The sequence below is a fragment of the Hibiscus syriacus genome, unplaced genomic scaffold (assembly GCF_006381635.1).
Source record: "Hibiscus syriacus cultivar Baekdansim isolate YM2019G1 unplaced genomic scaffold, ASM638163v2 tig00111780_pilon, whole genome shotgun sequence".
Classification (NCBI taxonomy): domain Eukaryota; kingdom Viridiplantae; phylum Streptophyta; class Magnoliopsida; order Malvales; family Malvaceae; genus Hibiscus; species Hibiscus syriacus.
In genome coordinates this window covers 137,650-161,086 of record NW_024063177.1, presented here as the reverse complement: position 1 = coordinate 161,086, position 23,437 = coordinate 137,650, and the positions used below count along the sequence as shown (strand labels likewise).

The following is a 23,437-nucleotide window of genomic DNA, read 5'->3' as shown; positions in this document are numbered from 1 at the left end:
CTAAAGTGCCACTAAAGAAGTGAAATAGAAGCATCGTAAAAAGCACACATTAGGTAGGTATCGACGATATAGCTCGATTTTATCACCAACCCTTTCAAAAACTTCAATCATTCGTAACATGGACATCATTGTTTCCAGCTTATTGCTCAGCTCATCATGCACCTCTTTACTAGCAGAAACTAATGTTATTTGTGAAGCCATTAGTGATACAATCTCTGATAAGACCAATTGCCGAAGGGACATACTCCCATTCAAAGCAGGATAACATAAGCTTGTGAAAAGAGACGGTGATGTAACTTCTTCTCGAGCTACAGTCAATAAGACAGCGATCTCAATAAGTTTCCCATCTTTCACGTAGCAATATATTTCTTTCTCAACCTCGTTCGTGGCCCTAAAAAGCAATCTAACGTTCTCCAGAAATTCTGTCTTGAATTGACAAAAGACAATTGTCATGTAGAGAGATTGTGTTGTAGACCAGTCATTGAAAGGAGGATTCCAGCTGCAATAAGAAACGGACATGCATATATACATTGTCGTAATCGGTTTTCGCCCGAGCACGAAATTTTTTCTTTGCGGGAAAAGTGATGTGAATAAATGGTTTGAGGAAGGATTAGCACACCCACAACGCCCAAAATTGATACTTATTAATTATAAATTGTCTCTATTATTAGATATTTAAAAATTCAAAAATATATTTAATTTATAATCCTATTATTTCAAATTTATTAATATAAGAAAATCTAGGAGTTTTAATATAATCCTGTTATATATATAAATAAGATATTTATTTATTTAGAAATATCAGAAAAGACATTCTAGGTGCTTTAAGACAGCTCTTTTCTTAATATAAAAAATATATAAATATTAAAATATGATTATTTTTCTAAGAAAATAATTTAAATAAAACAATATGTATTTTTTATAAGTAAGATATTTATTTATTTAAATTACGAGAACATGACATCTAGTTGCTTTAAGACTGCCCTTTTCTTTGATATTAAAAATAAATAAATATTATTATTTAAACAAATATATATATATATATATATTTATAAGATTGATAAAATAATAATTAAAGTAATAATTAAAATATATTAAAAGTAATAATAAAATAATATTACAAATAAATAATGAATAAAATTAAAATTATAACATAAACACACTTTAACATTAATAAAATACCATATATCAATCTTTGTAAATGAATAGAATAAATACTAAAAGAAATTTATATTTTAATAAATAGTAATATAATAAAGTCAAATAGTATTAATGTCTATTATAATTAAAATGGATGAAATGGAAAGTAAATTTAAGATACCAATTATAAATAAATGCAAAGAAAATTAAAGTAAGGAAAAAATAAATTCAAAGATACAAACATCAAGGTTATAAGTAATTAAGGAAAATGAAACATTAAAGGTGAATTAATCTTTTATGAATAGTTATTTGACAACAAATTTGGGAAAGTATTAAAAATAATTTAAATTAAAACAATTAAATCATATTCATAAATACATAAAATTCATAGTCAACGTTAAGAATTATAAAAATTAGTGATTAATTTATAAAAGATCAAAAGTAATTAACATAATTAATAATATCATAAAATATAAATATTAATACTGTAATTTAGCCATGAAAACTTAATACAGGATTAAAATAAAAATTACTAAAACTATAAGGGATTGAATAAATTATTTTACCCTAAACATTTATTAATACTAAATAGTGACTAAAATATAAATAAAACAAAATTAAAATGCACAAACACATACTGTAGTGACTAAAATGAAATTTTGAAAAACATAAAAGATTGCGGGAAGGATTTCTCAATGTTGGAAATTACACATACGCCCCTCCCCCAAAACAAAGTCATTTGGGGAGGGTATTTAAACCTTTAACTGACCCAAAATCCCTTCATCTATCTCATTTCCTCATTTCTTCTCTCTCTCTAAACGAGAGAACCAGAGTTCTCTGCCCTCTCTCTAGCTTCCCTCGCCGAAGGAAATTCTGGCAGCCAACAACCACCGTACGTCGGCTCTGATCACCGTCACCGGCCACCATTTACGGTGGCCGGAATTTAGAAAATTAACCCAAATCGAAGATCATTTTCCCCTAAAATTGAATCCTACCTTATTTCTCCCTAAAAACCACTAGACCGGCTTAAACCTAAAAAATAACCGAAGATTTTACCTTCGGTTTAACAGAGATTTTTGGTAACGTTTGGGCTCCGACGACGTTTAGTAAGTGTTCTCTCTTCTATTGGTTGGTTATTGGTTTTTATTGTTGTTGTTTGCTTGTTGTTGTCGTCTCTTCCTCTTTTCTTGCCCTCTGTCTCTCTGTATTTGCTCGCTGTGTCTTTTTTTTCATTTTGCAGGTTCAGTGGCTTTATAGCCACCACCGAGTCTCGCCTTGAACCGGTCACAAGGGATGACCCTCGGTGAGTCACCGAACTATGGTGGTGACTCACCATAGGGTAACAACGTGGATGGCGTTTTTGAGTCTTCTAGAGGCTTCAACTAGGCGTGGAAGTAGCAGCGGCGTCAACGTGGGGCGGCTGACCGTCAGCAGTAGCTGGTTGGACCATATGGCTTGGGAGTCATTAGCAGAGGCGGCGGCTGGCCTTCTGGAAGCATCAGAGGCGGCTGGGTGATGAGACCCTAGTAGAAACCTTAAATGGGTTTAGGGTTTCTGTTGGGCCAGCTGTAAATGGGCCTTGTAAATGGGCTTAGGGTCGTGGGCCTCTGATGTATTTGTAATTTTTTATTAATAATATAATAATAATAATAATAATATAATAATAATAATAATAACAAAACGAAATGAAAAAATTAGTGTTTACAACTGTCCCTCTTTGCTCATTTTTGTTTTAACAAGAATAGAGCAAAGACGAAAAAACAATAATTTTTTCATTTGGCTTCTTTTGAGTAGGATGGAAATGTTGAAAACATCATGCACTGAAGGGCTTACAGATGACCTGAAGGTTTTTGAAAACATCATGCACTGAAGGGCTTACAGATGACCCGAATGTTTTTTGAAAACATCATGCACTGTAGGACTTACAGATGACCCGAAGGTTTTTTGAAAACATCATGCACTGAAATACTTACATATGACCCGAAGGTTTTGAAAACATCATGCACTGAAGGACTTACAAATGACCCGAAGGTTTTGAAAACATCATGCACTGAAGGACTTACAGATGACCCGAAGGTTTTGAAAACATCATGCACTGAAGGACTTACAGATGTAGGAAATAGTTTACTAAGTAAGAAATTATGGAAATCGTTTTCATATTATTCAACAATTTCTTTTTCAGAAAATATTAAATGAGAAACTTTAGAAAGCTTTTTCTCATTGAAATAATTTGTTGATTGGGAACATGCCCCAAAATAAAGATAATGCTTCATTTGTGGATTGCGTCCATCTATTCTTCAGATGTTTGCCTCTCCTTATGTGATTTGAATTCTACCTTCTTCTTGTAAGGTATTTTTCATCATGAATCTTCTTGTTCATACGAAGATCTGTAAAATTTCATATTTGAATGCACTCAGATGTATCAATGTAATGCATTGTCTATTGTGTAAATGATGTTCTTATGAATGCATGAATGTTGATGCAATCTTCATTTGACTTCAAAGTGGTGAACTTGGTCTTCTTTCATTTGATCTTTTATTGCCAGTGTTACCTTTGGATATCAGTGTAGCAACCCATGCGATAAAGCTGAAGAATCATCTGATCAATATTGTATCTTCTTTGCTTGCATTAAAATCTCAAAAGAAATATTTCATTTATGGAACTCTTACCGTAATCAGAATTATGACCTTGATGCCCCATTTTTATCTTTGATAACATCGACTTTCTTTGCTTGGACTTGTGTAGAAATCCAATAAAGCTTTCATCTTTGAAAAGAGAATCTATCATCTTTGAGAAAATCTATCATCTTTGAGGAATGTAGATGTAGATATGCCTGACTCAGCAAGGATTAATTAGGAGATCAACGTCTGTTTTGATTTGACTCTTGCAACACATTATAAGGAGGATGTATCCTAATTATTTTCATATCTCCATATCAAATCTCGGACAACAACATGTCATTCAACTTTAGTTGGCTCCACTAGTTTCTTGTTGTTAAAAAATTTCAGCTTCCCTTTTGTGGAAAGAAATCTTCATCACATCTCACTTCTAACCTTGAGGTTGAAGAAGACAAACTTCATCTTGGCTTAATAAATGGAAACACCATATGATAGCAACATTGGTTCAACACCATAATCACTGGTTCGTAAAATACGTAACCATATATTCATCATTTCTTGTGGCTTCTACTCGGATTTTCATAAAGCTTTTGATAACACATTCATCCATTCCTGTGACTTCTGTACAGATGTTCATAAAGCATTTGACAACACATTCATTTTTCCTTGTGGTTTCTGCACAAATGTTTGTAAAATATTTAACAATACATTCATCTAGTTGTGGCTTTTGCACAGATTTCTGGTTAATGAAGCTCTTTGCACAGTATTCAAAGCTTTTGTATGATGTCACAAGACCACTTGAGAACAAAACTCAGTGGGAATAAAAGTGAGATGTCGGTGTGTTTCATAATAAAAATGTTTGTCAAATTCACAAAATATGCTAGTGATGAATTGAATAAGAGATACCAACTGATCTTGTTATTATCTCGGGCAAGGGTGATCACGTTTTCTTCCATAATGAGTGTTGTAGGAAAGAGAAACATGTCAATTATAGGAGCCATGTACAGAAAGATATCCATGGAATTCTTGCCGTTGGGGATGAAACACACATAATAAAACCAAAATAGATGAAAACTCAGTTCACCCTGGCTGGCAATGATAACCCCAGTAACAACGAGAATAAGAATAACACAAGTTGAACCTCTTTATTCAATGTCATCAAGTAAACAAAAACTGATATGAAAAACAGCTCGTAATCTCAACAATATGGTTGAAACTAACTGTCAGAAACCTCAAAGAAATATGTCCAATCATTACTGACACACAAAAGACCAATAGTAATGTAGCTTACAAAGAACACGTTGTCATGTGACACATGGTCAAGAAGATTGGGTATTTGAAACCATACTTGCTGAGTAGATATTTTTTTAACAATATGATCCCAATGTAACTGCCTGGTGAACGAAGCGATTATGTATAGTCATATCTACTGTCACTGCTTCACCATTTTCGTTCTTCATTCCTTTCTGTCTTATTGGAAATATTTGCTCAAAATTAATGATCTTTATGCAAGAAGATATGGGTTTTCAGCATGCTCCAGCATTTACTGATATGAACGTTCAAAATGCATCAACATTCCTGATTCTGATTGAGATGGATTTCCATTATGCCTCAACATTTGCTTCTTGTTGATATGAGTTTTCAAAATGTCCTACATGGATCTGTCTGAAGTGACCTTTAAAGTGCCCCAACATTTGCTGATTCAGATATCAAAAGTGTGCTCAACATTACTTCTTGCTGAGATGAGCCTCCAAGAATGCCCAAATATTCATATTACTATGAGCTTTCAAAATGCCCCACCATTCTATTCCTGGTTGAAATGGGCTTTCAAGATGTCCCTCATGGATTTGTCTGAATTGGGCCTTCAAAATGTCCCCAATCTTCTAAACTGTAAGGCTTACTTTCAATGTTTGTTTGATTTCAATATCATGATTCTCACGAGGTCCAATTTTGACAATGTACTGTTATGGGTACTCGTGGCTCTATCCGTGCCCAAAATCTGTTAATCTTGAATGCTCTCATTGCATGCAACATGTTAATTCTGATAACTACTCATCTGATTATGAAGCAACCTTTCAGGATGATTTCACATATATTGATAGTTCTTTTGATACCGAGGAAATCCTTAATTTTGATTCTGATGAGGAGAATAAACTGTTATACTTGACAAAAATGAAGTACTCAGATGATGAGTCGTCAATAGTCATAGAGAGATGTAGTACGGATTCAACAATTGCAGAGTTCACAGTTTTTATATGTGTTGCCCAAATGGCTAAGGCTGCTGACGCACTTCTTCCGGTAGAAGATAGGAAGTCATTATGTAATAACCCCAATTACAAGCAAAGGCGAAACTCGGGCTATGATTTTTGGAAAAGGAAGAAGCAAAGGAATCTTTAAAAGAAGTTTCTTAATGAAAACGATCATACAGTTCATCTTCTAAATCTAATGATTGGTTTTGGGGTTTTTACCGAACCAAATCAGATAACTCATAGAATACTTCCAGACGATGCTATTGGGCCTCCTTATTTCTATTACGAGAACATGGCACTTGCTCCAATTGGTGTTTGGACCGAAATGTCACGGTACTTATACGATGTAGAGTCAGAATTTGTAGATTCGAAGTATTTTTATGCTGCTACACGGAAAAGGGGTTATATTCATAATCTGTCAATTGAGAACAGATTCTCTTATTTTGCTTCCTCCACGCACCATACATGATGTTTTTTCATTGACAAAGAAATGGTGGCCTTCCTGGGATCCAAGAACAAAGTTGAACTATTTACGAACATGGACAGGAAGTGCCAAATTGACAGAAAGGATCCGTAAGGCTCTTGAAGCTTATGACGATGAATCACCTTCGAGTGTCCAGAAGTATGTTCTTGATAAGTGTCGAAAATGGAATCTTGTATGGGTTGGAAGAAATAAAGTTGTTCCATTTAAACCTAATGAGGTGGAAATGATTTCAGGTTTCCCTAAAAACCATATACGATGAGAAGGATCTGCTAGAGACATGTTCCCCAGTGGTATCAATGTCACGTCTCTTTTTTCTGAGATCAATGATGCAGAGGTTGCCTTCTACTGTCTTGGCATATCCTTGAAATGTGCAAGAACTGAATGGTGATCAGTTGAAGCAATTGATGAGTAGATTTGACGGACTCGACCTTGTTGTTAGTGGCATCCAGTGTAACAACCTTACCGAAAATAATAAACATCATCGGGATAGACTCGAGGATTTTTATTGATGTCTTTTCTTGCAATGACTGCTAAAGTGACTGCCATCTTCTGTTGCTTCAAGATACACACCTATATATCCCATTCTGCTAGGGGATATAGATTGATGGTTGGGGAAAATAATTTGTCTGGTGATGCTTATCGTTCTCAGCATGAGATAAGTGATAATCTTTCTTAATGAATTGCTAATAATGCCAAAGGACATCGTCACTACAAATTCAATTCTCCAGACTTTCTGGCTTCTTAAACCACTTGCTTTCAAGAAAGTGAAATGCTTAATCATTCTGGCCTCGTTCATTCTTTTCCTTCAGTAGAATAGGCTTCGACTTGCTTCAAGGACCTTCATTATTTGAGACTGTCCTATTTAAAAATGTTTTTTCTCATTTCTTTATCAAAGAATGAAAGAATTTTGTAAAATGTTGTCTATCACAGGTTCACAATAGAATCAAATCATAAGCAAGAATTCAATGAATATCAAATAAATCAACAACTCTATAATGTTTGAGAATTATAATTCTTTGACAAGTATCAAAATTTGGTTTGGTTTCAGGATGACTTTCCTATTTTCTATGGTTACATCTATTTAAGATGTCACTCCTCTCTCGCTCTTTGTGAAATTTGTCACATGCCTCACTTTAAGGACTTAGTATTTTAACCGGATGTGTACAAAATGACGCAACTAGGATTGCCAATTACTAGACCTTCTAGAGTACTTCCATTTCAATTCTCTGGAATCTTTCATTTAGACTCATCTAGCCAAAGTAGTGTGAAAATATCGGTCTAAAATGAAATTTCTGAGTGCTTGTGTGAAGTTGACTATAACAGGTGTTTCGTAACTCCCTTAGTCCATTTTTATACATTTGCCATTTTGGCTAGCTGAATTCAGCTTTATTGTATATAATATAATCAGTTTTTTTAGGCTAATTGAAATTTATCCATAAAGCCGGGGTGATTAACCAATTGCTCTAGAGGGACTGTTTTATTACATATAATAGTATAATAGGTTAGCTGAATATTATCCATAAAGTCGGGGCTATTAACCATTTGCTCTAGAGGGACAACTCAAGCTTTATTGTATATAATAATATAACATGAGTATCCAAATCCAATTTCTTAAGCTTGTTAAGAAGAACCTGTTATAGTCTAGGTGTTTTGGTGGAATTCAGAAAATCTCTTTGTTAGAGTTCAATTCCCAAGCAACTGACTTAAACTAGATTTACCTGTTTGTAAAAATTATGTTCATCATCAAACGTCATCAATAGAAAATATTCTAATCGGTTTTGTAATGTAATACACCAACGATGCCCCATGTTGTACGCTCATATATATAAATACCAAGCCTTTTTGTAATTCCTTTCAATAGGAGAAGGCTATCTCATATTTGTAATAGGATAGTATTTGGGTGTATTTCTTCTGAGGTAAGGTCAATGGTCCTTGTTTTTCTGGTTTTCAATCCTGATATTCTGTCAAAGATTATAACTCTAATCATGAAGAGCTTTTTAATCCAGTTAATATTCAAAGAACTACAAGATTGTAAAATTGACTCAATGCTCGTAACCTTACAAGCAACACAAATTTATTTATTGCACAAAAGGTGGAGAAAGGAACAAAAAACATATTCAAACAGGATGTTGAAAATAGAAAGATACTACAGTGGTAGATAACAACTTCCACTTATTTATTTAGTCTATCCCATCATTCCAGTAATGTTGGGTGTGTACTTGACCCAGGATTTTCGTCCTTATTTGCCCATCATTTCTTGATCATCTTTTGTGTCGACTTCTTTGGGAAAGCCTTCAGATACACAACTCTTTGCTTCATTCTGAGCAGTCTCCATCATCATCTTTTTCTTCTCTATCTGGAAATTGGACTCATTTTTAAATTCAGAACAACTTTTATTAAGGATGATAGCTTTATCTTGATTCTGAACACATACTGCGGTTGTAATTGGGGTAATATTTACCAAACTCTTTGTATCCAGACCATTTGTATTGCCCACTGCCTCACTGGTCCTCAAAAAATCTGATACAGGTGTTTGAGGTTTCTTCAGAGTTACATCTTTCCCATTCATTCTTAAACCTGTGGGCCAGTCTCGAATTACCTCTCTTTTTACTTCTTTATTATTTATAATCAGAGAGGTATTGAAACTTGAACTTTTTATCTTTGGCTCAAATACTTTGTTTTCCTCTTCCTCTGCAATATGTACTTCATTTGTTCTGACACTATCAACTCCATCTTGGGGTTTGATTCCCGATTGTTTTACCAAAACAGACTGACTAACATCCACTTCTATGATTTCCTGAACCAAAAAGTCTTGAACTCTTTGTTTGAAGTTACCACAATTCTCGATGGAGTGCCCTCGTACTCCAGCATGATAGTCACAAAAGACTTTCTCATTATACCATCTCGGGTAAGGAGGCAATAAAGGCTTAGCCTAACATGGAGCAATAAGTTGGGCTTTAAGTAACTCCGAATATAACTTGCTGCACGAAATTGAAGGAAACTTGGGTAGAATTTCCCTTGACATCACTGTCTCCTTACAATTGCTTGCTTTGCTTTCTTGAAGACCATGTGACTGATGATCAAAATGTTTGCTTTGAATATTTGACTCTTGACCAACATCATGAGACAGACAGCAATTCGAACATTTATCTTTCTTGACCAGTTTTGAGCTTTTGAGGAGCTTAGGTTTCCCATCTTCAAAACATAGCAACCCTTCTGCAATGAGTTTTTGGACCTTTAAATTCACAACCTTACAATTCTCCGTAGAGTGGCTAAACTCTCCATAATGATAATTGCATGAATTCTTGCCACCCTGCCAATATTTCTTAGCTTTCTTCAATGGCTTTTGAACCTCTTCTATACGTCGCTTCAACTTGATCTATGTCGCCTTTTCTGGGAGCCTTATTGGATTTCCACATCTCTTGACAAGTTCTTGGTCCTTTGTTTCTATTGCACCAGCTACATCATTCATAATCCTGTTCAAATCTTTCATAATAGGATCCTCTAAGGGTTTCTCTCCATGGATCACAATACTCACCATATCCATTAGTTTTGTCATTTGCTCTTTTGAATCATCTTGGAATTTTTTTGCTTGATCCATTTGTTCACCCTGGAATTTTTTTACTTGATCAATCATATCTTGTTGAGTCTTGATAAGTTGCTCTTGTAGTTTCTCGATTCTACCAACCCTTGCTAAAATCTCATTCATAGCTATTATCCCTCTTTATGAAGACTAAGTTAGCTCCACTTTAATTTCAAAATTCTGTCATGGAATTCTCCACGAATTATTCCACGTTGTCATGATTGAATGTATGTAAAATAGTTTGAAATAAAATGTAATTATGCAAAGATGCAAATGCAAAAATGAAAATGTAAATACAAACATAAAAATGGGGGGAAAATGCAAGATGAAAATGCAAATGTAAATATGTGAATGTAATAATAAAAATGTAAATTGTGCAATACAAAAGTAAACATAAAAGTATAAATGACAATGCAAAGATGAAAAATACAAATGCATGTATAAAAAGGTGTTACTCAAGAGTGATCATCTTAGAACAGATTTCATTGAACACAAAAGTTTCCGTGCAACAAACAAAACTTTTACATATAGGGGATAGCTTTCACTCCTAATTTCTCTATTTCCGTTAAAAGCCAAATTAACTTTCACTCATGCTCAGGTGTAGAGTTATCAATCTGCTTTAAGTCTCTCGGGAAGCCCGCTAAGTCCACCAGTTTATGAGCCACATTACTTGTTTGAACAACAACTTCTTTCAAGACATTGTCTTTTTCCTTCATCCTTTGTGTCAACTCTCAAAGTTGTAAACAATATTGTTCATTTTTTCTTGTGAGAAAATCTTTGTGCTCCATAAGTTATCGTACAAGATCTACATAATCATCTAAATAATTCAGTATCAATCTCATGCTGATGAATCTGATATGATGCTTCCATATTGGTCATAGCATTACTCGACATTTGATTTTTGACATGACATCTTTTCAATTCACTGATAGATGTATTGTGTCTTTCTTCTGTAACTCGTAAATCATGATAAAACTTCTTGACTCGACCTTCATGTATGTTACAGTTCTTTTTCAGTTTGGTGACCCCTGTTATCCACTTTTCTGGGGTATTTCCTATGCCATCATATTGAAAGGCTTGACTGACCTTCTGGAAATCTTCATGCATGGTTTCCATTTTGGTGCTCAATTTATCATTTTTCAATCTTTAAATGATGTATTTGACTTCAGACCTCAGTGAATCTTCTTCTTTCTGGGTGCCCCTACTGATGCTCTTACCTTTGACCACTTTTGGTATTAATCTAGCACGACCTTCAGTTAACAAACTAGGTTGATCATTTATCATAAATTGTAAGGTTCCATGATCCAAAAGACTTTGGATTTGACGTTTAAAGGTGAGACAATTCTCAATGGTATGTCCTTGAGCTCCGGCATGATATTCACAATAAATGTTAATGTCATACCAATTCATATACGGAGGTTGGAACGGTTTTATGTAGTACGGAACCACTTCTCACGCTTCAAGTATCTTATCATATAACTCTTTATATGATATAGGGATATCATCAAAATGAGAACCACCTTTTATCTTGGATTAAACCTGAGTTTTAGACGACCGGAGCAGACTAAACTTTGACGATTTCATATTACATGATTTCTTATCCTCTTTGGGATCTTTTACAGTTTTCACCATTTCTTTGGTATCTCCAGATAGTTTGTGAATACAAATGATGATTGTCTGTAAATTCTCAAATTGTTTAAGATTCGAAGTTCCTTGTATATCTGAGATTGCAGGATTATATTCATTGATCTCTCTCTCTCTTTGTGCAGGAATCTCTTTTCCTTTGGTCAAAATAGATATTATTCCCATCATCTTGGACATATGCTCTCTTATTTCTCGTATCTCCTTTTGGTCTTCAATGGGCATATGATTTTTTAGTGCATAACTCTCCTCTATCCTCGAAATTTCCTCAGGATGCCATTCCATGGTTGCATCATATTTTGTTCGATCATAAAACTTTCTGTCCATTTACGATTTCTTTTCAATTTGATGAACAGTCTTTTAAGTCAACACCTTTTGATTATGCCATGATCATGCAATACAGACAAAAGAATATATAAACAAATTAGAGCAATGTAACATGCATGAAAAAAATAGAATAGTTAGTACCAATTAATGAAAAGAAAAATTCTATCTATCAAGGTATAACTCCTAACCTCATGCTTTCTAGTTCCATGCTTTGTTTGAAAAAAAAATAACCTAACTGCATGATTTCTAGTTCACATGCATTTATTTAGGAAAAAATGAAATAAATTAAAAGCTAAAGCTTATTTCTCCTTTGTGTAAACCTACGGACATAGGTTAAGTATTGTCTTAGATCGGGTGAATTTCTAGGGTTTATTATATGCAGGGTTTCAGTTCTAAGAGTAAAGGTACTCGAATTGTCCTTGTTAGTGCCCCTTTTGGCTGTTAACCCTCAATCCTAGTCCATCACAGACTAAAGTGGATCGAGTTCAATTGGAGGGATACACTTCTCCATGCCTGACACGGAGAATAAATTCTCACGAAGACATAGAGCATGTGAACCCCAAAAGTTACTTACTAGGTCTAACACGGAGAATAAATTCTCACGAAGACGTCGCTTTCACTCCCACTTAAAAGGGACAAGCTTGATTAAAAAAGCTTATGTTATGCAATGCACGTGTTGTGTGAGGAGAAATGTTCAAATCTTTGACAAACAAATAAATAATGAAATTTAATACTTGAAAATAAAAAATAATATACATATAAATATTATGAAATAATAAATATATATAAATTTTGAAAAGAAATAATTATAAATTAAATATATTAATTTTTAATTTCTAATTAATAGGGACAATTTATAATTGATTTTAAAGCTTGACCAGGTCCCCAGCGGAGTCGCCAAGCTTTTGTAATCGGTTTTCTCCCGGGCACGAAATTTTTACTTGGCAATAAAAGTGATGTGAATAAATGGTTTTTAAAATGTTTTGGGAGTCGCCATCGATCTTTTGGGTCAGGTAGATCGAATACCTAAAAATTATCTTTTAAAAGCGTTTTTAAGAAAGCATCAATTAAAACATAAATTGGTCTGCGTTTTAACCAAAAATTCGTTCTTTTTAATAATAATAATAATAATAATAAAGGATTCGTTGTCGATTATGTTTGGGGAAGGATTAGCACCCCTACAACGCCCAAAATTGGTACTTATTAATTATAAATTGTCTCTATTATTGGAAATTTAAAAATTCAAAAATATATTTAATTTATAATCATGTTATTTCAAATTTATTAATATAAGAAAATCTAGGTGTTTTAATATAATCATGTTATATATATAAATAAGATATTTATTTATTTAGAAATATCAGAAAAGAACTTCTAGGTGCAGATAGCTCTTTTCTTAATATAAAAAATATATAAATATTAAAATATGATTATTTTTCTAAGAAAATAATTTAAATAAAACAATATGTATTTTTTATAAGTAAGATATTTATTTATTTGAAATACGAGAACAGAACATCTAGTTGCTTTAAGACTGCCCTTTTCTTTGATATTAAAAATAAATAAATATTATTATTTAAACAAATATATATATATATATATAAGACTAAGAAAATAATAATAATTAAAGTAATAATTAAAATATATTAAAAGTAATAATAAAATAATATTACAAATAAATAATGAATAAAATTAAAATTATAATATAAACACACTTTAACGTTAATAAAATACCATATATCAATCTTTGTAAATGAATAGAATAAATACTAAAAGAAATTTATATTTTAATAAATAGTAATATAATAAAGTCAAATAGTATTAATGTTTATTATAATTAAAATGGATGAAATGGAAAGTAAATTTAAGATACCAATTATAAATAAATGCAAAGAAAATTAAAGCAAGGAAAAAATAAATTCAAAGATACAAACATCAAGGTTATAAGTAATTAAGGAAAATGAAACATTAAAGGTGAATTAATCTTTTATGAATAGTTAATTGATAACAAATTTGGGAAAGTATTAAAAATAATTTAAATTAAAACAATTAAATCATATTCATAAATACATAAAATTCATAGTCAACGTTAAGAATTATAAAAATTAGTGATTAATTTATAAAAGATAAAAATTAATTAACATAATTAATAATATCATAAAATATAAATATTAATACTGTAATTTAGCCATGAAAACTTAATACAGGATTAAAATAAAATTACTAAAACTATAAGGGATTGAATAAATTATTTTACCCTAAACATTTATTAATACTAAATAGTGACTAAAATATAAATAAAACAAAATTAAAATGCACAATTTTGAAAAACATAAAAGATTGCGGGAAGGATTTCTCAATGTTGGAAATTACACATACCCCCCCCAAAACGACGTCATTTGGGGAGGGTATTTAAAACCCTTTAACCGACCCAAAATCCCTTCATCTATCTCATTTCCTCATTTCTTCTCTCTCACTAAACGAGAGAACCAGAGTTCTCTGCCCTCTCTCTAGCTTCCCTCACCGGAGGGAATTCTGGCAGCCAACGGCCACCATACGCTGGCTCCGATCACCGTCACCGGCCACCGTACGGTGGCCAAATTTAGAAAATTAACCCAAATCGAAGATCCTTTTCCCCTAAAATCGAATCCTACCTTATTTCTCCCTAAAAACCACTAGACCGGCTTAAACCTAAAAATAACCGAAGATTTTACCTTCGGTTTAACATAGATTTTTGGTAACGTTTGGGCTCCGACGACGTTTGGTAAGTTCCTCTCTTCTATTGGTTGGTTATTGGTTCTATTATTGTTGTTTGCTTGTTGTTGTCGTCTCTTCCTCTGTTCTTGCCCTCTGTCTCTCTGTCCTTGCTCACTGTGTCTTTTTTTTTCATTTTGTAGGTTCAGTGGCTTTATAGCCACCACCGAGTCTCACCTTGAACCGATCACAAGGGCTGACCCTCGGTGAGTCACCGAACTATGGTGGTGACTCATCATAGGGTAACAACGTGGATGGCGTTTTTGAGTCTTCTGGAGGCTTCAACTAGGCGTGGCAGTAGCAGCGGCGTCAACGTGGGGCGGCTGACCGTCGGCAGTAGCTGGTTGGACCATATGGCTTGGGAGTCGTCGGCAGAGGCAGCGGCTGGCCTTCTGGAAGCATTAGAGGCGGCTGGGTGATGAGACCCTAGCAGAAACCCTAAATGGGTTTAGGGTTTCTACTAGGCCAACTGTAAATGGGCTTAAGGTCGTGGGCCTCTGATGTATTTGTAATTTATTTATTAATAATATAATAATAATAATAATAAACGAAATGAAATGAAAAAATTAGTGTTTAGATACATGTTATATAACAAAAATCTGATCAGTACACAACTTTCAGGCCTTGCTTCTATAATGTAATACAAGAAAGGAGAAAGCTTTATAGGCATGAGCATTCATCAAGTAGGAAAACATTCCAAGCCAATACCTTATTTTCTGAATAACCATGTTTAAAGGTAGCTGGCCCTGAAATCTGATGTCAGTTCGAGCTCCGGAGCGAAGAAGCAAGTCAAGTAATTCAGGCATGTATACAAAGCCATGCAGTGGAGGCCAACCAATAACATCATCAACAGCATTATTATCTAGTTTGAGACCTGTCTTCCCTTGTAATAGAGCGATTCCACACTTACCTGCCCATTTTTGTGTGATGTCCCTCGAAATTTTTGATAACATGAGTGATTGATACACATCATAACCACCAACTAATTGGGCTTGATAGTGAATCCATGGAACGAATGCATCCTCGTTATCATATTCTATTAATTCCCAAATGACCTGATCATAGCCAGGATAATATTCTACCATCTGCTGGATAAAAACGACTAGGAAAAAAAGTATACTTTTGACTGCTGGGATTTTCCGCCGTGATACAATGAATTTGTTGAGGGTTAGGTCTTAGTGTATTATTGCGTTTCTGAATACAAGGATCTGCAACATAAGTTTCAAAACAGAAATAAACAAATATGGGGTAAAATATGCAAATAGTCCCCCAATTATAAGGAATGATTATGTTGTCTCTCTAACTGTAAAAAAAGGATAAACTACACGGTTGACCACTAAACTATTGCCGAATTACATTTCAATTTAATCAATCAAACCATCTAACTATTTAAATGCTTCAATCAAGTTTATGACAGGGGTATAGGGGATTCAAACCTGGACCTCCTAGGTAATGGAGAAAGCAACAAACCATTAAGCCAAGGTTATCATTTGATACAATTTACACAACAAAAAATATATCACTAGCATCGTAATATATAAAAGCTTCACCTAAATTCATAATATTTTATATTCTTAATTGTTAAAAATATATTTTATTTTTGTCTTAACTTATAAATTTATCTTATTCTAATTTTAATATAAAAATATTTTTTTAATCTTATCTTCACTTAAAAGTGTATTTTATTCTTTTATTAACCTTTGAAAAAATGTTTTTAAAATATTTTTATTAAAATATATTTTATTCTTAAGTTAAAATATATTTTGAAATTAATATATTTTTAAAATATATTTTTAAAAGTTAAGAATATAAAATGTTATAAATCTAAGTAAAGTGTTTTTATATGAATAAATAACTTCCTTGATCGCCCAAACACATATTTCATTGAACTTAAAATTGAAATGATCTTAATCTTATGATTCAACCTTGAATTGAAGGTGTTCTGTGAAGCCCTCTCAACTGTATTTCTTTAACAAACAAGTAAAAATAATCTACTCAAATTCAATACAATCTAAATATTATTTTAATTTAATCACTCATTTTTTATTTCGTCTCTCGTTACCTTCTTCCACAATTAAATCTTCACATCATTACTTATCATCACAATCTCACTTTTACCAAAATCTAATATCTCATCAGATTCTGGTTTCAACAAACGAATCAAAGAATTTCCATTTCTCATATTAAAACCATAATCAAAGAGAGAAATATAAAATTTCGAAATTCGATAAGATCTAAAAATTTGGAGTAAATTGGGAAAATAGAAGAATTCAGGGGTTAAACTGAAACTTTTGGGAAGTTTAGGGTTAAATTTTTGGACGCTAAAGACTTAGGGGACTGTTTAGAAAATATGATGAACATCAAAGGTTTAAAATTAAATTAACCTTTCAAGATAATAAAGTTAATACACACGTTCCTCGACCCTTTTGCTAATTACCTCCCCGGTTTAATAACCCGAAAAGAGAAAGAGAAGCCTAAATTTTAACACCGTAGTTATCCGCCTCTCCTTGATGTTTGTGCTAAAACTCTGCAAAATTCCTTTTCTCATTTTTGCTTGCCAAAATCATCACATCACCACCTTCATCCTCGTCTAAACCGAGACCGCACACTAACCCGTGCATAAAGCCATTCGCTCCATATCAAGCTAAAATGTTCGCATCGATTACCAAGAAGTTTTTTTAATACATTTATTTAATTGATTTTTTTCTTTAAAAATTTTAAGAGAAATTGACGGATCAATTAATAAAATTAGCATAATCTCCGATCCCAAGGTGGAGCATATCAGCAGTCAAAAGGTAATATATATATATTTATCTTTTTGTCTCACTTCATTGGCTTATTGTCTTCTTGCACTCAAATAAATTTGTAATTTTACTATTTGTTCTGCTAGAGTTCTTAGTTTTTTTTTTCTTTCTTTTATTAATTTTTTCTAGTGATTCTCACACTAATCATGTTTCCATGGCTATTTTTTTTCTTTTCCATTTTTTAATTATGATGACAGATGGCAAAATATCATCCTGGTTATGATAATATCATTTATGACATCATAAAATATGATAGGAAGGATGCATTCATTGGAAGGATTCACCAGGAAGCTCAATCTGTTGGTGGTTATGATGTGTATGAATCACTGATGTTATCAGACATTGTGAATTGCATCATTATAGAAAACTCAGTTAAGTGTGCAACCGCTCTATTACAAGGACAGACAGGTCTCAAACTAGACATCAATGCTGCTGTTTATCCCCATATAGGTTTCGCTCCACTGCATTGTTCCGCAGACGATCCTGAGTTAACCGAAGTGTTTCTCCGCTATGGAGCTCGAACGGACATCAGATGTGAGGGCGAGCTACCTCTAGACTCTGCTATTGATTACATGAGGTGTTGGTTTGGAACATTTTCCTACTTGATGAATGCTCATGCATATAGAGCTTGCTCCCTTCTTGTATTACATTATAAAGGCAGGGCCTGAAAGTAGTGTATTAATCAGATTTTTGTTATATAATATATATATATATATATATATATGCATGTATGTTACTTATTGCAGGAATCGATCTGTCTTCACCACTGGCTGGTCTACAAGGCAATCTATCTACATGACAGTTGTTTTTATGTTCTTAGAAGATATGGTCAGTAATTATCTGGGAACTCTTATCTTTTTGTGATAATCTAGATATTTCTTAGACTCCTATTATTGTTATTGATAGTTTGTTTGTCTTTTTTCAATACCACCAGAGGGAGCCTTTGGAGTGCGTTAGAATGATCTTTAGGGCCACGAAAGAGGTTGAGAAAGAAATATACCGTTACGTGAAGGATGGGAATGTCATTGAGATAGCTGCATTATTAATGGTGGCTCGAGAAGAAGTTACATCGCCATCTCTTTTCAAAGACTTATGTGATCCTGCTCTAAAGGGGAGCATGTCCCTTCGCCAATTGGTCTTATCAGAGATTGTATCACTAATGGCTTCAGAAACAACATTAGTTTCTACAAGTGAGGAGGTGCATGATGAGCTGAACAATAAGTTGGAAACAATGATGTCTATGTTCCGTTTGATTGAAGTTTTTGAAAGGGCTGGCGATAAAATCGAGCTATATCGTCAATACGTAACTAAGGTGTGCTGCAATGCTTCTATTTCCCTTCTTAAGTGGTATGGTAGCTTGTAAGTTAAAAAATGATTATGTCTAGGTCTGTCTTTTTTCAAGACTTTAATTTAATGGGAGTGGTTTAACAGCTACCATTTTTTTCTTGATTAAACGTTCTCTTTTGATTACAGTGGTCTGAGAAATTATTGGCTGCACAAATTGCATTCTTGCTTATCAGTGAGGGACTTGCAGAATATAAAGACTTTGAATTGAAAAGGTTTCACATTTTGCTTCTTCCATGTGGCTTATGCTATTGTGCTTGCATTTAAAACATGTTTAGAAATAAAAATTGTTAATTTTTCCTCTTGCATTTAATGATCTAAAGTTTGTTTTTTGGTTCCTTGTTTTGGCTGGTTGGCTGGTTGCGATATGATCCAAGTGATGATGGATCAGATGTTGCTAAGTTTGTGTCAGAGTTTTAATATGGGCTTTTTGGAAATATTAGGTAAATGCTTTACTAGTTGCTCATTCTGTTAGTGCTTAGATTGTAAAGGAAATAATATGTAATATTTACAAACACTATGCTTTTCACTGTAGAATGGAAATTATATGAAGGCATGAAGTTGGAGAGTGGGACCACAAAGATTTACAAACATGATGTTGATGGCATGGTAAGAAAAAAATGGTATTCTGTTGATTAAAGTGGTTTTTAAAGCTTGAATATGGTGTCTAGTCTTATTACACGATCAGACCAAGCTGATATGTGCTTTGTCATCTTATAAAACACAATGGATTTCTCAGTTGGCCATCCAGCCCGCTGACTTTGGAGGCCATCCCAATACTCAATAATGAGGATGATGCAAAGGTTTCTTTGCCACTCAAAATATCTCTTGAAAAACTATGGTAAAAGTTAATTTGTCCTGTCCCATGATATTTGTAACGTTATGAATGTCAGTTTCCAATTTCTGCATGCATCTCTCTCGTGTTACAATGCTCTTGAATTGTTGTTTTTCTTCCTGTTGATTTACTTATCATTATTATCGTTTTAAGTTACCCTTTGTATTCTTTATACAGCCATCACCCTTATTTGAATTGTTGGACTCCCGAAAAATCAACCTTCAAGCTAGTTTATATATTATGCCTACCGCAGCTGGTTTGTTCGTGTTATTTGTTTTCCCAATTCTGTTCATTTTAAGATTTTTATTTTAAGCAATTATGTATTGCATTTTTACTTTCATCTTTGCTAGAAAGAATACTTGGAGAGCATCAGGTTGGTTGCATGCAAAACTGAGGAGATTGAGGCCATTGGTTGTAATTTGGTGAGGCAGGGAAAGCTCATCGAACTGGCTTCACTTCTAATGGTGGCTCCTGAAAAGTTTATTGTAACCACACCTCCTGGAAGCAATGATTTGAGTTCAAATGCCATTCGCCAATGCATAATGAGCGATCTCCAGGCATTGGTTGAATCGGAGGTTAGTCTAAGGGGTAGAAGCAACAGTCACAAGTTAGTTGAGAAGGAAATGAAGTTGTCTGCACTCCTGCTGTTGGAAGTGTTTGAGAGGGCTGGGAATTCTATTAACCACTATCTCCATTCAGACACATATAATGTACGTACCAGGCGTTTATTGATGCTTTAAGGGTATAGAATGCTAGCTGTTCTAATGTGCTTCATTCATTTTTATGTATTATATCCTGATTTTACACATCAAACATAATATTATATTAGGAAGGAAGGAAATCGAGATTGGAAATCGCCGGAGAAATTCAGAATCTGCTTGAGAAAGCAGGCTTTGTTATGAAGCCCAAAGATACTGATTTGAATGATATAAAATGGTACGGCCCTTGGCGTTCTGTTGCGTATGCAGTCCACTCAAGTTGTCTCAGAGTCATATTTGGTTATCTATCATTATACAATATCGAGTGCATTAATGTGGCTGTTTTTATTTTGTATTTATCGATATGTATATACATATATTACCTATGTTTATGTGACACCTATCATTTGATTGCACTAGTTTCTCGCGCACATCGGATCCAGTTGATGACACTAGCTTGCCATCAGCATTGCGACCTCATGAGTTTTCTGTTGCAGAGGTGATTTACAATTTCTTTTGCATCCTCTACCCTCACATTCCTTCCTTTTCGAACGTTGGATTTGTTACTTTTATGTGATTCCATAGAATTGTTTGAGTTGAGTAGATTGAGTTTGCTTTTTCCTTCTTTTCACTGCATACAAACTTGTGGATTTCTCAAACTAGTGGAATTTTTATATCTTGTATTGATTTGTTGTACAGAATAAGCATTTGTTTGGCATGCAAAGAGGATCGAGACTGTTTCACACAATGGTGCAAGGGAATTCGGAATGTTGTGGCCCTCGAGTTTCCATACCTACATCAAAGGCTTTGAAGCCTGGGATACCAAAAGTTTCAGGGAAGAACACAAGGTGGTTTTTATCTCTAGGGATAGTTATCACCAAGGTGATAAAACGTTTATGAAAATTTTGCACTTATTGTGCATCATATATGCTTTTTAATTATTATTTTTTGGTTAGATTTTTTTTTTCTGGAAATGAGTTATTAATTAATGCCGGTTGAGTTTAGCTCGATTAGCATTGTTGTTGATACGTTATATAGGAGAACATGCGATCGAACATTCTTAAGTGTTCGATATATCAGTGAGAAATAATTTTATGTAGTATGGACATTATATTAAAAAATTAGTATTCAACAATCAACTATAAGTTTCTTCAATTTCAATTATGATTGCATATATGTACGTAACAAGTGTTTGTTTAATTTTTTTTTGTCAAATATTTATTTAGCTTTGAACGTTCCCAATCAACAAATAGCAGTAGAAGTAGTGTTTCAACTAGTTGTACCCAGTTGAGCTTGTGCAAATCATAAATTCTGAAAGTTTCAAGCACAAATCAATTAATATGACCCTTGATTACGTTTCCTGTGAAACCACAAGTTACAACAATGCAAACATTCTTCAATATTGCCTGCTAATTTGCACAAGGTTAGTTCCCAAAATGATAGAACCTGATAAGTCATGCAAGCAATATGATACCCCGACTTTATAAAATAAATTAACTCTAGGAAGTTTCAGTTTTGTTGTCTGAATAACACACCATCTAATAATTCATGTCAAGAGAATATATATCATACACAAATTGCTCAGCAACAGAAAACGCATGAGGCCTCAATTCCAATGGCAAACTAGTGTGATCAACCGGATCCAATTTGGGTGAGAAACTAGAGCAATCAAATGATAGGTGTCACATAAACATAGGCGATATATATATAAATATCAAATGAAAAAGACATTATTGCACTTGATATTTTGTAATTATAGATTTAACCAAATATTACCATGTGAGACAACTTGCATGGACTGCATGACCAGAATGCCGAGGGCCATACCATTTTTTATCATTCAAATTGGTATCTTTGGGCTTCTTAGCAAAGCCTGCTTTCTCAATAAGGTTCTGAATTTTTATAACGATTTCTAATATCGATACATTACATCACAATGAATGAAGCACATAAGAAACAGCGAGCATTCTAAACACTTAAAGCATCAGTCTAACATCTGATACGTACGTTCTATGAGTTTGATTGAAGATACTAGTTAATAGAATTTCCAGCAGAAGGAGTGCAGACAACTTAATTTCTTTCTCATCCTTACATTTCTCAAACTAACTTTTGACTGTTGTTTCTACCCTTAATATGACTCCGCGTCAAGCGATGCCTGGAGATCACTCATTATGCATCGGCGAATGACATTTGAACGTAAATCATTGCTTCCCGGTGCTGTGGTTACAATTAACTTCTCCGGAGCCACCATTAGAAGTGAAGCCAGTTCACTGCATACAAACTTGTGGATTTCTCAAACTAGTGGAATTTTTACATCGTGTGTTGATTTGTTGTTTAGAAAAAGCATTCGTTTGGCATGCAAAGATGACAGAGACCGTTTCGCACGATGGTGCAAGGGAATTCGAAATGTTGTGGCCGTCGGATTTCCGCACCCACAACAAAGGCTTTGAAGCCATGGATACCTAATGTTTCAGGGAAGAAGACAGGGTGGTTTTATCTCTAGGGATAGCTCTCACCAAGGTGATAAAACGTGAATGAAAATGTTGTACTTATTGTGCATCATATATTTGCTTTTAAATTTTTTACATCAGTCTGTATCTTGGAAATAAGTTATTAATGCCGATTGAGTTTGGTTCGGTTGACATCATCATTGGTCTACTAAAACTTGAAATCCAACATATTTAAATGTTTGATATATCAATAGGGAGAGATTTAAATAGTATACACATTACATTAAAAATTAGTATTTAGACAATCAAATTATGATTACATATATAAGGACATAAAGATTATATTTATAAAAATGACTGTTATTCTCCTTTGTTATTAAAATTTCACTCCATTTCTTATTTTTCAATAATTATTTTTATTTAAATAAATTTACTCAAGGAAGTTTCAGTATACAATAATTCACGTCAAGAGAATATATATCATCCGTGTTTTTCACCTTGGTGATACCT

General features: G+C 33.5%; 2 protein-coding genes across 26 annotated transcripts in view; one reads left to right on the top strand and one right to left on the bottom strand.

The window, feature by feature from the left end:
- LOC120170529 overlaps positions 1–22,255 on the bottom strand; it is an 88,104-nt gene extending 65,849 nt beyond the window's left edge. For 4 of the 11 annotated variants that reach the window (XM_039178485.1, XM_039178481.1, XM_039178486.1 and 1 more), the window contains exons 1-3: positions 15,409–15,508; positions 12,663–12,667; positions 55–411 (exon numbers count right to left, since the gene is read on the bottom strand). In XM_039178485.1, coding sequence (XP_039034416.1) covers positions 55–411; positions 12,663–12,667; positions 15,409–15,472 — 426 coding nt within the window. In that variant the 5' untranslated portion in view covers positions 15,473–15,508. Of the gene's footprint in view, positions 1–46; positions 488–7,200; positions 7,214–7,826; positions 7,830–8,952; positions 8,958–12,662; positions 12,668–15,408; positions 15,509–22,243 lie in introns of those variants that run through there. The other 7 variants (XR_005520777.1, XR_005520776.1, XM_039178482.1 and 4 more) reach the window with 6 other exon arrangements.
- Positions 4,182–23,002, top strand: LOC120170527. 15 transcript variants are annotated; one of them, XM_039178467.1, is made up of 9 exons: positions 4,182–4,188; positions 18,365–18,425; positions 18,532–18,912; positions 19,074–19,159; positions 19,957–20,035; positions 20,130–20,489; positions 20,609–20,715; positions 20,898–20,976; positions 21,177–21,387. In XM_039178467.1, exons 2-9 carry the CDS (start codon positions 18,396–18,398, stop codon positions 21,375–21,377), a joined length of 1,323 nt encoding a protein of 440 aa, XP_039034398.1. In that variant the 5' UTR covers positions 4,182–4,188; positions 18,365–18,395; the 3' UTR covers positions 21,378–21,387. The 15 variants fall into 15 exon arrangements, with proteins under 15 accessions (XP_039034398.1, XP_039034408.1, XP_039034407.1 ...); XM_039178477.1 differs by lacking the exon at positions 4,182–4,188 and adding an exon at positions 22,862–23,002 and having other exon boundaries at positions 18,355–18,425; positions 20,934–20,976; positions 21,201–21,213; XM_039178476.1 differs by lacking the exon at positions 4,182–4,188 and adding an exon at positions 22,862–23,002 and having other exon boundaries at positions 18,355–18,425; positions 20,934–20,976; positions 21,177–21,213.
- Positions 23,003–23,437: the final 435 nt, after the last annotated feature.

What these genes read in the sequence shown, in the direction of transcription:
- LOC120170527 (XM_039178467.1), top strand. Translation starts at nt 18,396, where the DNA reads ATGACAGTTGTTTTTATGTTCTTAGAAGAT. An exon ending in TTTTTATGTTCTTAGAAGAT is followed by an intron (nt 18,426 to 18,531) that starts ATGGTCAGTAAT and finishes TTTCAATACCAC; the next exon opens with CAGAGGGAGCCTTTGGAGTG. An exon ending in TATTATGCCTACCGCAGCTG is followed by an intron (nt 20,036 to 20,129) that starts GTTTGTTCGTGT and finishes CATCTTTGCTAG; the next exon opens with AAAGAATACTTGGAGAGCAT.